The sequence below is a fragment of the Drosophila sechellia genome, chromosome 3R (genome assembly GCF_004382195.2).
Source record: "Drosophila sechellia strain sech25 chromosome 3R, ASM438219v1, whole genome shotgun sequence".
NCBI lineage: Eukaryota > Metazoa > Arthropoda > Insecta > Diptera > Drosophilidae > Drosophila > Drosophila sechellia.
Window position 1 is genome coordinate 14,093,490 of NC_045952.1, and position 13,280 is coordinate 14,106,769.

A 13,280-nucleotide genomic window follows, 5' to 3' on the forward strand; every position below is an offset into this window, starting at 1 on the left:
GTAATTATTTATTCGAATCTTGCTTTTGGGTAAATGTATCGAGATACACATTGCTTCCAAAGGAAGAACACGTGCACAATTGTTTTACATATTCCGCCTTGGCCACCAGGGCGTATGAATAATGCCGCAGGATATGCCTTCAGGAATAATGCATTAAACAGACAGCGGGACAGTCGGTGGGACAGACGGCGGAACAGAGCAGTGAAACAGATGTCCAGCCTTCTGGTTCATTCATACACGAGAGACATTTTGCTTGGCCAATTCGATGAATGCATATAATCAAATTACTGCATGCTGCATTAATTTATAGCCAGTGGTGGATAATAAAGGCCTTGCATATGAAATTTAACGGACTGTGCTCGAACTAAACAAACGCTATTAATTTCACACGGCAACTTTTATTAATTTGATCTGCCAAATTAAATGTTGTCGACTACGATGATTGTTCAATTCGGGAAATTAGCCATTATCTGCTGCCAGCTGATAATGCAAATGCATGTGTAATGGACAATTTATTAGTCCATAAGGCTCAACTGGCCCACAGGGGCAAGAACGGTCGAGTTGCTCCGGACGGACTCTGAAAACTTGGCTGACATGCCCGTCATGTGCAACATGTCAGCTTAATTATGCTCGGGTGGGTGGCGGCGGGTGGTGGAGTACGAGCATGGGAGGTTCTGGTCGACTGTGTGCGGCCACAAATGCACTGAAAGAAATGTAAAAAGCAAGTATTTAAAAATACAAAATGATAGTTTACAAAATGGCAAATATAACTGGTATTACAAATAGCTTTATTATAGTAATAAAAAGTATCAAACATGTTCATGAAAATCAACTTTATTGCAGAATTTTAAAGACTATTCACTTATTTCACAATTCAATTCACTGTGACACCAACCCTATGTATACATCTTTTTTTAATTTTCCACTTCAATACCTTAGAAACTATAATTTTTTACGTTTTGGCAATTTATCAACAAGCTGGCGGCTTGGGGGAAAGCCGTTACGAGCTCCATTAGTGGCAGCCACTTAATGTACCCTCTGCCCTTCTTCTCGCCCCTTTCGCCACAGAGCCATTTGGAGAAGATAATTGAGAAGCCCAATCAGCCAGCCACCCGCGCCATCAAGTCCGCCGATAGCTTTGAGGAGAAGGTAAGTCCACCTGACGCTTGACTCGCTTCCAAATCATTGATTCCGGTTTTCGAAAACCCCTCAACCGATCGGACAGAAAATGCGCAATCGTTTCACGGTGCTCTTCGAACTCGGTGGAGAATATCAGGCTGCCAATGTTTCGAGGCCATCTGTCAGCGAGTTGAGCTCCTCGACGCTGGCCCAGATTGCTCAGTTTGTGGCCACCACCGGGCAAACGGTGAACATCTGCGATGTCATCGAGTGGGTCAGGGATCACAATCAAATACGAGCGGAGGACGAAATAGATAGCACTCAGGCTATCCTCTGCATGCCCATTATGAATGCGCAAAAGAAGGTCATTGGCGTTGCCCAGCTTATCAACAAGGTAATCATTTTTATTACTTCTATTTGCGTGCTAACTATTTATTAACAATTTGCGCCATTAAAAATTAAGGCCAACGGAGTTCCCTTCACCGATTCGGATGCCTCTATTTTCGAGGCATTTGCCATTTTCTGCGGCTTGGGCATTCACAACACCCAGATGTACGAGAATGCCTGCAAGTTAATGGCCAAGCAGAAGGTTGCCCTCGAGTGCCTCAGTTACCATGCCACCGCTAGCCAGGATCAGACGGAGAAGCTCACCCAGGACGTGATTGCCGAGGCGGAGTCCTACAACCTGTACAGCTTCACCTTTACGGGTAGGTGAATTTAAAAGTAATCTATATTACATTCTAAATATTTCATTGTATTCCAGACTTTGAGCTGGTCGACGATGACACCTGTCGCGCAGTGCTTCGCATGTTTATGCAGTGCAATTTGGTCTCGCAGTTTCAGATACCATATGATGTAAGTCAATTTCTTTATATTTGCAATTTGTAATCAATTCTTTTTATAATATTATTGTATATTTATATAGGTTCTTTGCCGCTGGGTTTTAAGTGTTCGCAAGAATTATCGCCCTGTGAAATACCACAATTGGAGGCATGCTCTCAACGTGGCCCAAACGATGTTCGCCATGCTTAAAACTGGAAAGATGGAGCGCTTTATGACAGATCTGGAGATTCTGGGTCTGTTGGTGGCTTGTTTGTGCCATGACTTGGACCATCGTGGCACCAACAATGCATTCCAGACCAAAACGGAGTCCCCGCTGGCCATTTTGTACACCACAAGCACGATGGAGCACCATCACTTTGATCAGTGCGTGATGATTCTCAATTCGGAGGGAAATAATATCTTTCAGGTAAGCGCATAGCTTTTTAATAAGCAAAAATATATTGCCTTGATTAGGAAGTCAAGTAGTATATAAGCCAATTATGATTTTTGTAAAAGTTTCAACCATTTATTATTAAATATATAATTGGGGCTACATTAACCGCGGACCACGCGTACATTGCGGTTCCTGGACTTCTTGTTGAGTTTTCGGTTGGCGGCGGTCTTCCTGGATCGCTTAGCCGCATTTAGACGGGCTTTGCGGGACTTGGCGCGGGAACTTTTGGATCTGGTCGAGGAACTGGTGGTGGCTCCAACTCGAATTTTCCTGGTGATCGAGTACTTCAGATTGCTAGACGCACGATTTTCTTTTTTGTGCCGGAACTTGATGCAGAGGACGACGTGGTGGACTCTGTGGTGGATTCCGTGGTGGAGCTGTCCGTGGTGGTGCTGGTGCTAGATTCCGTGCTTGTGGCGGTATCAGCAGCTCTGACTTGAGCCACATACAAAACCATCGAGAGGACGAAGAGAACAAGGGACAACTTCATGTTGGATGCTTCAATTGAGAACTGATATGCCTTCTGCTGCGAAAATACAACTTTTATAGCAAAATTAAGATTGTCTAGCGACCGCGAAATCAGCAAAAGTGTTTGTTTAACAAAATATCTGCGAGTTGACTCCACCTTGACTTCAATAGGGTGTGAACTTTATTTTAAGCACATGTCTAGTAGTACGGTGACGTCATAGGCACAGATGTTTTTGGATAGAATTGCTTAAGTTTGAAATAACTACTAGAAGCTAAATTACCTAATGCAAATGTTAACATTCGCTTTTTTTTAGGCCTTGTCACCTGAGGACTATCGTTCAGTCATGAAGACCGTGGAAAGCGCCATTCTGTCCACCGATCTGGCCATGTATTTCAAGAAAAGGAACGCTTTCCTGGAGTTGGTTGAAAATGGGGAGTTCGATTGGCAGGGCGAGGAGAAGAAAGATTGTGAGTCCAAATAAATGCTGATCCTCAATTTTTTCCCTTAGCTTTATTCTTGTATTTCTTATCATTAAATCCTTATGAAAATACCTTATTTCAATTAATCTTAGTGCTTTGTGGCATGATGATGACTGCCTGCGATGTGAGTGCCATTGCAAAGCCCTGGGAGGTTCAGCACAAGGTTGCCAAGTTGGTGGCCGATGAGTTCTTTGACCAAGGAGACCTCGAGAAGCTGCAGCTCAACACCCAACCAGTTGCCATGATGGACAGGTAACTTACTAGGAAAATCCCAAAAATATGTACTTAAAATGTTTAATTATTATTAGGGAGCGCAAGGACGAGCTACCCAAGATGCAGGTGGGCTTCATCGACGTGATCTGTCTACCCCTCTACAGAGTACTTTGCGACACCTTCCCCTGGATCACTCCGCTCTATGAAGGAACCTTGGAGAACCGACGCAACTGGCAGGATCTGGCCGAGAAAGTGGAAATGGGCCTCACCTGGATCGACCACGATACGATTGATAAGCCCGTGGAGGAGTTTGCCGCCTGTGCGGATGAGGAGATCAAGGATATCGAGTTCACTGTGACCACGCTCAATTGCAATCAGCAATCCCAGCATGGCAGCGAGGATAGCCACACGCCGGAGCACCAGCGAAGTGGCTCCAGATTAAGCATGAAGAAGACTGGAGCCCTGGGCAAGGCAGTTCGATCGAAGCTATCAAAGACCCTATACAACAGCATGGATGGCTCAAAGCCGAAGACCTCCTTGAAGCTCCTTGAGTCCCATGTCAGCGAGGATATGGACGACAAGAGTCCCACGAGTCCTTCGCAGCCGCAGGCCTCCGGGAGCATGGGCCGCATGTCCGCCTCGTCCTCCACTTCATCCGCCGGCGGCCAGATGGTGGACAAGTCCAAAAAGCGATCCAAACTGTGCGCGTTGTTATGACGAAAGCCGTCCAATTAGAATATGGCGACTCCCTCCAGCACAACGGTCAGTGAGACTGACCACAAGTGCGGAGGGGGGATGACCGAGTTCTAATTGGATTTTGGAGTTTGGAAAACTCACATAAAAAATCTTGTTGTGCTCCACCTGTATCTATTACAGGATTTAGTACTCGATTTCGTTTGGTTTGAATGTTTTTGTTTGTGAAACTTTATATTTCCATAAAATAACTTTTGCTTTAGATGTCAGGACATTAAACTAAAGTCCCTGCTACACTAGGGAATAAATAGTTTATTCTCTTTTATCATATTTTACAACATTTATTTATTTATCAAACTTCAGAAACCTCAAAAAGTGTTTTTAATTGAAACATATTGTAGAAACGGAAAATTTAGAAACTCATGTATAATTTCATTAACAAATCTAATCGAAATCGAGAACGAAGGCAGGAGTATATGTACATGTTTGATATATGTTTTAAGTACTATAACTACCCATATACAAGCGGATGAGCATTAGGCAGAAGCAAATGCAGTTGCAATATTAAGCATAAGTGAATGTCAAAATATGTGATCTATTTACGGTCCCGCAGGTGCGAAGCCCACGGGTTGAACCTTTGTCGGATACTATCCTCTCTCCCTATCTATCTATCTACCTACCTATCTATCTATCTAACTATCTGTCTGTCGCTTTTAGGTGATTGAAAACCGCGAAACTAAACTAATTAACTAAGTAGATGGAATCCAAGCAACTAGCTAAGAGTGTACGGAGATACCCTAACCAAAATCGTGCTAGTCAAACAAACGTATGAGATACTATTATGTGTACGAAACCCCTAGTTAAGAATTTTGAGGCTACATACCACGCATCGGGCATTGGGCATCAGGAAGTCGGATAGGGATCACTACTAGTCCTCGCCTGTGATCGGCTTGAAATCTACTTTATAGCTAACTAATATATATTTGTATGAACAGAGGTGTGTATTTACGTAGCAAACTATAGCAATATTATATGATATTTCCCACACATCCCACACGATTGTGAGCACAGCACAAATATTGAGTGATCGAACCGCTCGAAAAAAAAATACAACAGATGGCAGCAATTGAAGATGAATGTATGATACTTTTCGTACTGTGTTTGATTGTATAAATATAAATATTAGCTTAAAGATACACAGCAGTCAATTTTTGAACTCGAACTCAAGCAAAATACGAATACGATAGATATTTGGCATATAATCGCACTCGGTTAATATGAATAATCCGGTCCCACACTCTCCTAGTTGTTGCAATCAAGTTTACTTTAAATGTGTGTACGTGTACAAAGCAAACTACTTATATACTGTAGAGCATAAATATAAACTAAATATACATATACGGAACCTATATAAAATATTTACATTTGACTAATGTATCTATAACTGAATTGCTTAGAATTAACGTGTTTAAGGGCATTTTGATTAATTTTTTATTGGTCTGCGTGTGCTAATCAAAATTGACTATTAAATGTCAACAAACATAAAGTTTTACATCTATTTTTCTAGTTGCTCTGTCGCTCGCCTGAAAATCAAAATCCAGACCACTTTACGAGCCGATTTAAATCTAATTCTGGATTTAGTTGTGACAATTGTATTAATTGTGTATATTTCTTGACCATTTCGTTGCTTGTTTTTGTTCCCTAACGATTGAAACAATTATTCACGTTTGTTTACCTTACTATGTAAGACTTGCAATTAAATCAAAAATAAATCACACCATTGAGAATTACTCTAAAAAATGTTTCTTTATTTAAATGGGTAAATTTATATTATCAAAAAATGCCAATATCTGAAACTTCTTAAATTCAAATAAAGCGGTTAACTAAGTTCAGTGTTGGCTAACGTGTATCGCAGCGCTTATCGTAACTTATCGTTATCGGGCCCAGCAGCTGTTTGTAACCCAAACAATCACACGTGAATTTCATAAAAAGTAAATAAATAACATTTTTAACGAAAACTAAAACAATTATGTCCTCTCCCAGTGAATCCTCTTCAGCTTCTGAGCACGAGGCTAGCGATGACAACGAAACTCAGGTACAAGTAATACAACTATACAGAAATATGGTTTACATATGCAAAAACTTCCATTAGAATGTCATTCGCGAAGATCTCAAAGGAATGACGTTCGAGGAGATAATGAAACTAAAAGAGGAGCTGGGCGCCAAGGTATACAAAGAGGCTGTGCTCGGTGGCAAGAGTTCTAAACCCCAAAAGCCAAAGGCCAAAACCGACCTCAAGCGCCTAAACAAAAACCGACCTCGTGAAATGACCACCAGACGACAGGTTCCATTTTTGGGCGCCGAGCACCGAGTGGAGCGGAAGAAAAATCTTGAACTCAGAGATCCAAGATTTGACGAGAAATCCGGAACATATAGTGCAGAAACCTTCAAGAAAAACTACCAGTTTGTCTCCCAGATTCGTGCAAAGGAAGTTGGTCAGCTGAAGAAGAAACTGGACGAGGTGGAGGATGAGGCGGAGAAGCACAATATAAAGGATACAATGCAGCGACTTATCAATAAAAATGTGGAGGACAAGAAGTGGCACACCAAACAGAAGCAACTGAAAAAGGAGCGCTCTGTCATTCAAAAGAAACACGATCTGGGGCAACAACCTCATTATTTGACAAAGAGTACGTTTCTGATCTACAGCAAATTCAAGTTTTAATTGTATTTTTTCCCCACAGAGGAGCGTCGAGCTAAGGAACTTGTGGCCCAATTCGAGAAGCTGAAAAACACTGGAAAGCTCAACAAGCACATGGAAAAGCGACGCAAGAAAAACGCCGCCAAGGACCGCAAACGCATTGGCATAGAATAAGACTTACGCTTTAAGTATAAATGTATTTTAAACAATTAAAAGCACAGTGCAAATAAGCAAGCCTAGCCCGTGCGCAACATCTTTGCTTCCCGCTTCTCCTGCAACTCGCGCCGTTGCTGCTCCACAATTAGCTTGCGCTCTTCCAGGAACTCGCCATAGGCCGCCGGATCTATTTCCCTGACCACTTTGATGCCACAGGTCCGGGCAATGCTGATGAGCATCTCACACATTTGCTAAGAAACGAGGCATAAACTTAAGTCGGAGTTATATCTCAAACTTTTCGGAATACCGACCTGCATGGTAAGAAGTACATTGGGCGGGTCCTGAATCTTAATGGCTGCAATCTCGTACAAATGCTTGAGGGTGATCATGCCGGCAACCTCCTTACCAGGCGTCATTGTACCCCTTTGTATGCCCGCCGCTTGCTTCAGGAAAAATGTGGCCGGCGGATGGTGGATGACCAAGTCGTAGCTGCGATCGCTGTTTACGGAAATCCTGCACGGCAGCGGCACGCCCTCTTTCATTTCCGCGGTCTTGGCATTGAAGTCCTTGCAGAAGGCGGCAATATTAATCGCTCTCTGCGTGTGGTTAAGAACAAAAATATATACATATTTCATATTTAGAGCCGGCTAACTCACCTGTCCCAACATCGGTCCCAATGGAGGACCTGCAGCAGCCATTCCGGCAGGTATATTCGTCTTCAGTTTGCTCGTGTGCGTCACACGTTCCACCGTCTTCTTCAGGGATTTCAGCTTACCCGCTGCCTTCGACATTTTAATTGATTTATTTTATCTAAATAATTGATTCAAACTGTTATGCAAAGCGAAATGTGTTGGTGGAAGGAAGAAGAAGCAGCAGCAACAGCTGATGGCATTGGTGTCGTTTCTAGTTGGAGTCTATAGCTGAATAGCTAAAATAAGTTTTTCCGAACGCGAGTTTAACAGAAAAATTAAATATGAGATGATGTTTTAAAAGATTAAAATGTCATTTGCACAATAGCAGGCTTTTAATAAGCAATACTATGAACGCAGCTGAAATTTTAAAAGCCCTTTGAATTATAGCTAAATGTACAATAGCCAAATTCCCGTGATAAGCAGACGATTAGCCACCCCTGATGCGAAGAAAAAGCATCGCGGCCAACAGCTGTTTGCATTGCCTATCGCCTATCGTTAGTCGAGGGTGTCGCAGCAGGCAGCTTTTGTGGCAGAGTGCCAAATTGAAATCAGCTGCCAGCTGAGAAGTGATAAATTAAATAACAATAACAAACGCCTTGCAATCACATAAACCCATGGCTTTGCGCGGTTCCCACCGCTTGGAAGTGATCTTCAAACGCTGCATTGCCTCCCCGGTGTTACACAGTCAAGCAGGCAATCGGAGGAGCAGTCAATTAGCGATCAAAGGAGTCGATCCAAACAGCAATGGTAACAGTGGGCAATATCAGCAAAATGGTGAACATAAAGAAAAAGGCTGGAGACGATTGGTTCGATTCTTTGTGCCCTTCTCCCTGGGCGCTGCGGTCAGTGCGGCGATCATCCAGCGGGAGGACTTAACGCCAACGATCGCCGCTTCCAAGATGACCGGTCGTCGGCGGGACTTCAACTTTATAGCTGATGTGGTGGCAGGTTGTGCGGATTCGGTGGTCTACATTGAGATCAAGGACACCCGCCACTTTGACTACTTCAGCGGCCAACCGATTACGGCATCGAATGGTTCCGGCTTCATCATTGAGCAGAACGGTCTCATCCTTACCAATGCCCATGTGGTGATTAACAAACCACACACAATGGTTCAGGTGAGACTATCCGACGGCAGGACTTTTCCCGCCACCATCGAGGACGTTGATCAGACATCCGATCTTGCGACTTTGCGCATACAGGTAAGCGTTCAGTTTAATTTCTAAGCAGCGCAAGTCCTATATGCATATCTATAAATTCAATCTTACAGGTGAACAATCTTTCGGTGATGCGGCTAGGCAAGAGCAGTACCCTGCGATCCGGCGAGTGGGTTGTGGCCTTGGGCAGTCCGCTGGCCCTAAGCAATACGGTGACCGCAGGAGTAATCAGTTCCACGCAGCGTGCATCTCAAGAACTTGGCCTTCGAAACAGGGACATCAACTACCTGCAAACGGATGCTGCGATTACGTTTGGCAACTCCGGCGGTCCCTTGGTCAATCTGGATGGCGAGGCTATTGGAGTTAACTCGATGAAGGTGACGGCTGGCATTAGCTTCGCAATACCCATTGACTATGTAAAGGTGTTTCTGGAGCGGGCGGCCGAGAAACGAAAGAAGGGCTCGGCCTACAAGACTGGCTATCCGGTCAAGCGCTACATGGGCATCACCATGCTGACGCTCACACCGGATATTCTGTTCGAGCTCAAGTCACGAAGCCAAAACATGCCCAGCAACTTAACGCACGGCGTGCTCGTGTGGAAGGTTATCGTTGGGTCACCGGCGCACAGGTGGGTCAATACCTAGGTGGTTAACCTATCAATCAACCAGCATTTTCCATTACAACGTGCTTTTTTGCTCTACCTCCTTTTTAGTGGTGGACTCCAACCCGGAGACATAGTGACCCACATAAACAAGAAGGAGATCAAGAACTCATCGGATGTCTACGATGCCTTGGCGGATAATAGTAAAACCCTAGATATAGTGATCCTGCGAGGTGTGAAGCAGATGCACGTGACCATTACGCCAGAAGATCCCTAGTTAAACCTGTATGCAGCACCTGTCCCCAATTGTATATATTTATATATGTAAACGAAACCTACCGATCCTGGGAAGAAATCGCTGACAAACGCACCCCCACACGCTCCTATTCCTAATCGAGTGCCTGCCTATATTTGTCTCTGGCTAACGAGTAGGGAAATTTGCATAGATCGCGGGCTCGTTATCAGTGGCCATTATTAACAGCGGCACGACCATAAGTTAATCTACGCATCGGACGGCACGAAAATGTATCTCCGACTGGGTCGATTGGGTCGTCTGTCCGTTTCCGAACATCATCGATTTCTCTTTCATGGAGCGCTGTGCGTGTCCCCTACCATCCGTCTGTCTGTTCGACCGTCCGTCCGTCCGATTGTCCTCTTCCAACAACGACAAAAATGTATTTACGCTAATTGAAATATCTTGCGTTGCGATCAATCGATGCCATATTTTTTATAGGCCAAACCTCGGCAGTGCAGAAAATGCAGCAGCAACATCAGCCGCAAAAAAATGTCGAAAAGCGAAATGCAAATTTCAATAAATTTATGCAACTGTATTCCCAGCGCTTCACTTGGCCAGCTGTTCAATACCCTCGATAGGGGTACGTTAAGTATATCTTACAACATGAAAAATTCTATTTCTTGGGTGCTGAGAAGTTCAATGGTCGAATAACAAACTTATTGCAAATTATTATTTATAAGTATTTTTTGAAACTGAACCTTTAAAATGTATTGCTGCCTAGATGAATCACATTGCATATTCAGACAAAAATATTCAGTCCTAGTTTATGAAAACACTATTTTATCAAACTAAAAATCTAAAAATTTTGAGAGTATGAAACAAACATGAATGTGTAATTGAAACGAGTCTCCTTAAATCTACATGTTATGTGCATAAACAAAACAAACCCAAAATATGACCTAATAGTTGAAATAATGCATTAAATGGAATTTTTATCCGAAACAATCTTTGTAAATATTTCAAAAAAAGAGTATTCAAACCTCACATAGCTGAGCTAAGATTGGTTTGGATTCGGTTTATTTGTGGGTGACAAGGCAGACGTTGCCAATGATGATGTTGTTGCCGCTGCTGCTGCTGCTGCTGCTGCTGCTGCTGTTGCTGTCGTTGCGTGAAAAGTGAAATTCTTGTGATTATTAATTTTGTTTTCGCTTTTGGCGATGCTACGCTTTTTTGGCTTTTGCATATAAATTCATATATTGATTCCGCCGGACTGGCCATTGTTGTTGGCATTGCCGTCGTTGTTTATGTGACAGCGGCCTTTATGACATTGTTGGCACTAAGTTACCTTTATTGCTTATAAGCCGCACGCATAAATGCAGCTTAAAGTTCATAAATTTGCCAATATTCACTCGGCAAGGGGTTAACCAAACGGACCTCGCTTTTGCGATCGTGTAAACACTTTTTACTTTATTCACTGGCGCCCCACGCTTTTTGCACTTTCTTTCTGCCATTTCAGCCGCTGGTTTGCCCGGGCATTCGTTTCCATTTCCATTTCGGTTTCGGTTTTTAGTTTTCAATCTCATTCCCAGTGCCGTCTGCACTATGTGCGCCGACTAATTGAAATATTTAAAATGCATAAAAGTATCGCATTTAAGCCTTGCAATTAGTTTGTGGTGATCCCGCAGTTTGCCGTCGTCGTGGGTACGGATATGTAGATATATGTTGTAGTCGCCAGTTGTTGTGGGGCGCTTAAATTACAAACCTGTGAGAAATTTAGTCGCTGTTTTAGTTGCTTTGTGACGGAGGTGATCCATACACTAGAAAAAGATGGGGAAAAACGCGGTGGTTGGGGATGCTGGGGGAAAGAAAAGATGAAGAAAGTTAATTAGGTTACTATCCATGCTTTTCAAAATATATTCACCAGCACTGCTTGCCTAAAAAATGTTTAAAATATTTTTAAAAATATGTGTATTAAAAATTTGTGTATCTTTGAATGTTTTGTTATTAAAAGGACTATTAATTTGGGTTTGCTATGGATTGTTCAGCTGTTTTAAACATTATAGGAATTTTTAAATGCTACTTTTTTCCCTTTTAACCGTTCCACATTATAAAAAATCTAAAAAGGCATTTACGCTCGTATTGAATTATTTTCGCGAACACTATTTTGAATTAAGATCACAAAGTTGTAGTTGCGGTGAGCAGCGTTTTGCGGCTGTGATAATGTTCACACGCTGCGGCAGTAAAGCTAAAAAGCCAAAGCCGGTAATTGTCGTGCTTTGACTGGGCTTACACTTTCATAAAAGGCGGCAATTAATAATGGGGGTCCATCAATCGAGCAGCACGTTTGACGAGGGTCATTTGAGAATTTGGCAACTCCAATTGAGTTATTAAACGTGCGCTTAATTGCAGCCACTGACACTTGGGGTCATATGGCCGCGAATTGTCGCATTAACCCAGAAATGTCAGACTAAGGATCTGCTTTTTTCCAGCTTGGTCTTTATTTCTCTTCGCGGGTGACCCCATCAGACACCTAAATCAACGACTTTCTCGTGCGCTGTTCCCATGAACTGCTCACATTTAAACATATTGGCAGGCGCATTGGAAAAGTGCACGGAGCAACAGCGCCAGGCGAACACCTACAACAACCCACAGCCGCTTTTGTAATAGCAACAACATTAAAGTTCATGACACACAACTGTAAAATGTTTCAGCCCGCAAAAAAAAAACTTTTACCGCCGATAATAAATGGCTGCGACTTTGCGCCCCCAAAAGTTCAAGCCATCATCGCGCCATCGTCCCGCATGTGAAAAGTTCTCCTCAAAAGACGGACGAACTGGACAGCTGGACACATGGACCGCTTGGATCTGGCGTCCATGGACAGGAAGTTGCGGCGGCTGGCATAGTTGAAAACGAAGCCAAGAGCAAGAGATCATCGGGCTCCATGACCGATGGCCAATGCCACGGGCCATAAATCACTTGAGTATGCCAAAAGTTACATAATAATTCTGCGCTAACTGCGATAACTGATCGTCTCGTCTCGGATCGGCGGCATTAATCAAGAATTTGGGGTGGGGAAATAAAGCCATCGTCATCAATCCGTTGTCCAAATTGAAATGTGTTTTAATGTGCCATTTTGTGCGGCTGGCCAAATGGTATTTCCTTTCAGGGATCTCGATTGCATTAAATCAACAGATTCATAAAAATGAAAAACACGAAAAATTATGATGATTACGCGGAAATGTGTGGCAACTGCGCTTTTTATTTTGTGGCCACTGGGCTAAAATGCTTTATGAAATTGCACAAGTGTGTTGGCCATTTGCTGAATTATGGCGCCCAGGTTTTTCTTTTTCTCCATATTTTTCTCACTTTTTTTTTGCTATTTGGGTCGCCGCAGGGCGCTGGTGGTGCATTTTCATTAAACGCTTGGGAAACTGCCCAACTGGGGAGTTGGGAGTCTTGGTAAGCTCGGTGAGCTGGGCTTTTGTGGGT

The 13,280-nt window shown here is 43.2% G+C and overlaps 4 protein-coding genes across 6 annotated transcripts in view; 3 read left to right on the forward strand and 1 right to left on the reverse strand.

Annotated features, from left to right (window-relative positions):
- LOC6606390 (cGMP-specific 3',5'-cyclic phosphodiesterase) overlaps positions 1-6,039 on the forward strand; it is a 49,451-nt gene extending 43,412 nt beyond the window's left edge. For all 3 annotated transcript variants that reach the window (XM_032720265.1, XM_032720266.1, XM_032720263.1), the window contains 8 exons: positions 1,069-1,149; positions 1,226-1,513; positions 1,583-1,826; positions 1,883-1,974; positions 2,045-2,368; positions 3,178-3,331; positions 3,436-3,595; positions 3,652-6,039. In XM_032720265.1, coding sequence (XP_032576156.1) covers positions 1,069-1,149; positions 1,226-1,513; positions 1,583-1,826; positions 1,883-1,974; positions 2,045-2,368; positions 3,178-3,331; positions 3,436-3,595; positions 3,652-4,273 — 1,965 coding nt within the window. In that variant the 3' untranslated portion in view covers positions 4,274-6,039. The remainder of the gene's footprint in view (positions 1-1,068; positions 1,150-1,225; positions 1,514-1,582; positions 1,827-1,882; positions 1,975-2,044; positions 2,369-3,177; positions 3,332-3,435; positions 3,596-3,651) is intronic.
- Positions 6,040-6,205: 166 nt separating this feature from the next.
- Positions 6,206-7,189, forward strand: LOC6606392 (ribosomal RNA processing protein 36 homolog). Its single transcript, XM_002031161.2, has 3 exons — positions 6,206-6,344; positions 6,402-6,939; positions 6,994-7,189. Exons 1-3 carry the CDS (start codon positions 6,279-6,281, stop codon positions 7,122-7,124), a joined length of 735 nt encoding a protein of 244 aa, XP_002031197.1. The 5' UTR covers positions 6,206-6,278; the 3' UTR covers positions 7,125-7,189.
- LOC6606393 (39S ribosomal protein L11, mitochondrial) lies at positions 7,117-7,978 on the reverse strand. Its single transcript, XM_002031162.2, has 3 exons — positions 7,763-7,978; positions 7,418-7,702; positions 7,117-7,357 (listed from the first exon to the last, which is right to left on the reverse strand). The coding sequence occupies exons 1-3, from the start codon at positions 7,895-7,897 to the stop codon at positions 7,187-7,189; spliced, it is 591 nt and encodes a 196-aa protein (XP_002031198.1). The 5' UTR covers positions 7,898-7,978; the 3' UTR covers positions 7,117-7,186.
- A 324-nt stretch (positions 7,979-8,302) lies between these two features.
- LOC6606394 (serine protease HTRA2, mitochondrial) lies at positions 8,303-10,793 on the forward strand. Its single transcript, XM_002031163.2, has 3 exons — positions 8,303-9,000; positions 9,069-9,583; positions 9,668-10,793. The coding sequence occupies exons 1-3, from the start codon at positions 8,413-8,415 to the stop codon at positions 9,831-9,833; spliced, it is 1,269 nt and encodes a 422-aa protein (XP_002031199.1). The 5' UTR covers positions 8,303-8,412; the 3' UTR covers positions 9,834-10,793.
- The last annotated feature ends 2,487 nt before the right edge of the window (positions 10,794-13,280 follow it).

Coding starts and splice junctions, on each gene's coding strand:
- LOC6606393 (XM_002031162.2), bottom strand. CDS start 7,897: ATGTCGAAGGCAGCGGGTAAGCTGAAATCCCTGAAGAAGACGGTGGAA. Junction 7,703..7,762: donor TGGGACCGATGTTGGGACAG/GTGAGTTAGCCG, acceptor AACCACACGCAG/AGAGCGATTAATATTGCCGC. Junction 7,358..7,417: donor ATGTACTTCTTACCATGCAG/GTCGGTATTCCG, acceptor CTCGTTTCTTAG/CAAATGTGTGAGATGCTCAT.
- LOC6606394 (XM_002031163.2), top strand. CDS start 8,413: ATGGCTTTGCGCGGTTCCCACCGCTTGGAAGTGATCTTCAAACGCTGC. Junction 9,001..9,068: donor TTGCGACTTTGCGCATACAG/GTAAGCGTTCAG, acceptor TCAATCTTACAG/GTGAACAATCTTTCGGTGAT. Junction 9,584..9,667: donor GTTGGGTCACCGGCGCACAG/GTGGGTCAATAC, acceptor CCTCCTTTTTAG/TGGTGGACTCCAACCCGGAG.
- LOC6606392 (XM_002031161.2), top strand. CDS start 6,279: ATGTCCTCTCCCAGTGAATCCTCTTCAGCTTCTGAGCACGAGGCTAGC. Junction 6,345..6,401: donor GCGATGACAACGAAACTCAG/GTACAAGTAATA, acceptor AACTTCCATTAG/AATGTCATTCGCGAAGATCT. Junction 6,940..6,993: donor ACCTCATTATTTGACAAAGA/GTACGTTTCTGA, acceptor TTTTCCCCACAG/AGGAGCGTCGAGCTAAGGAA.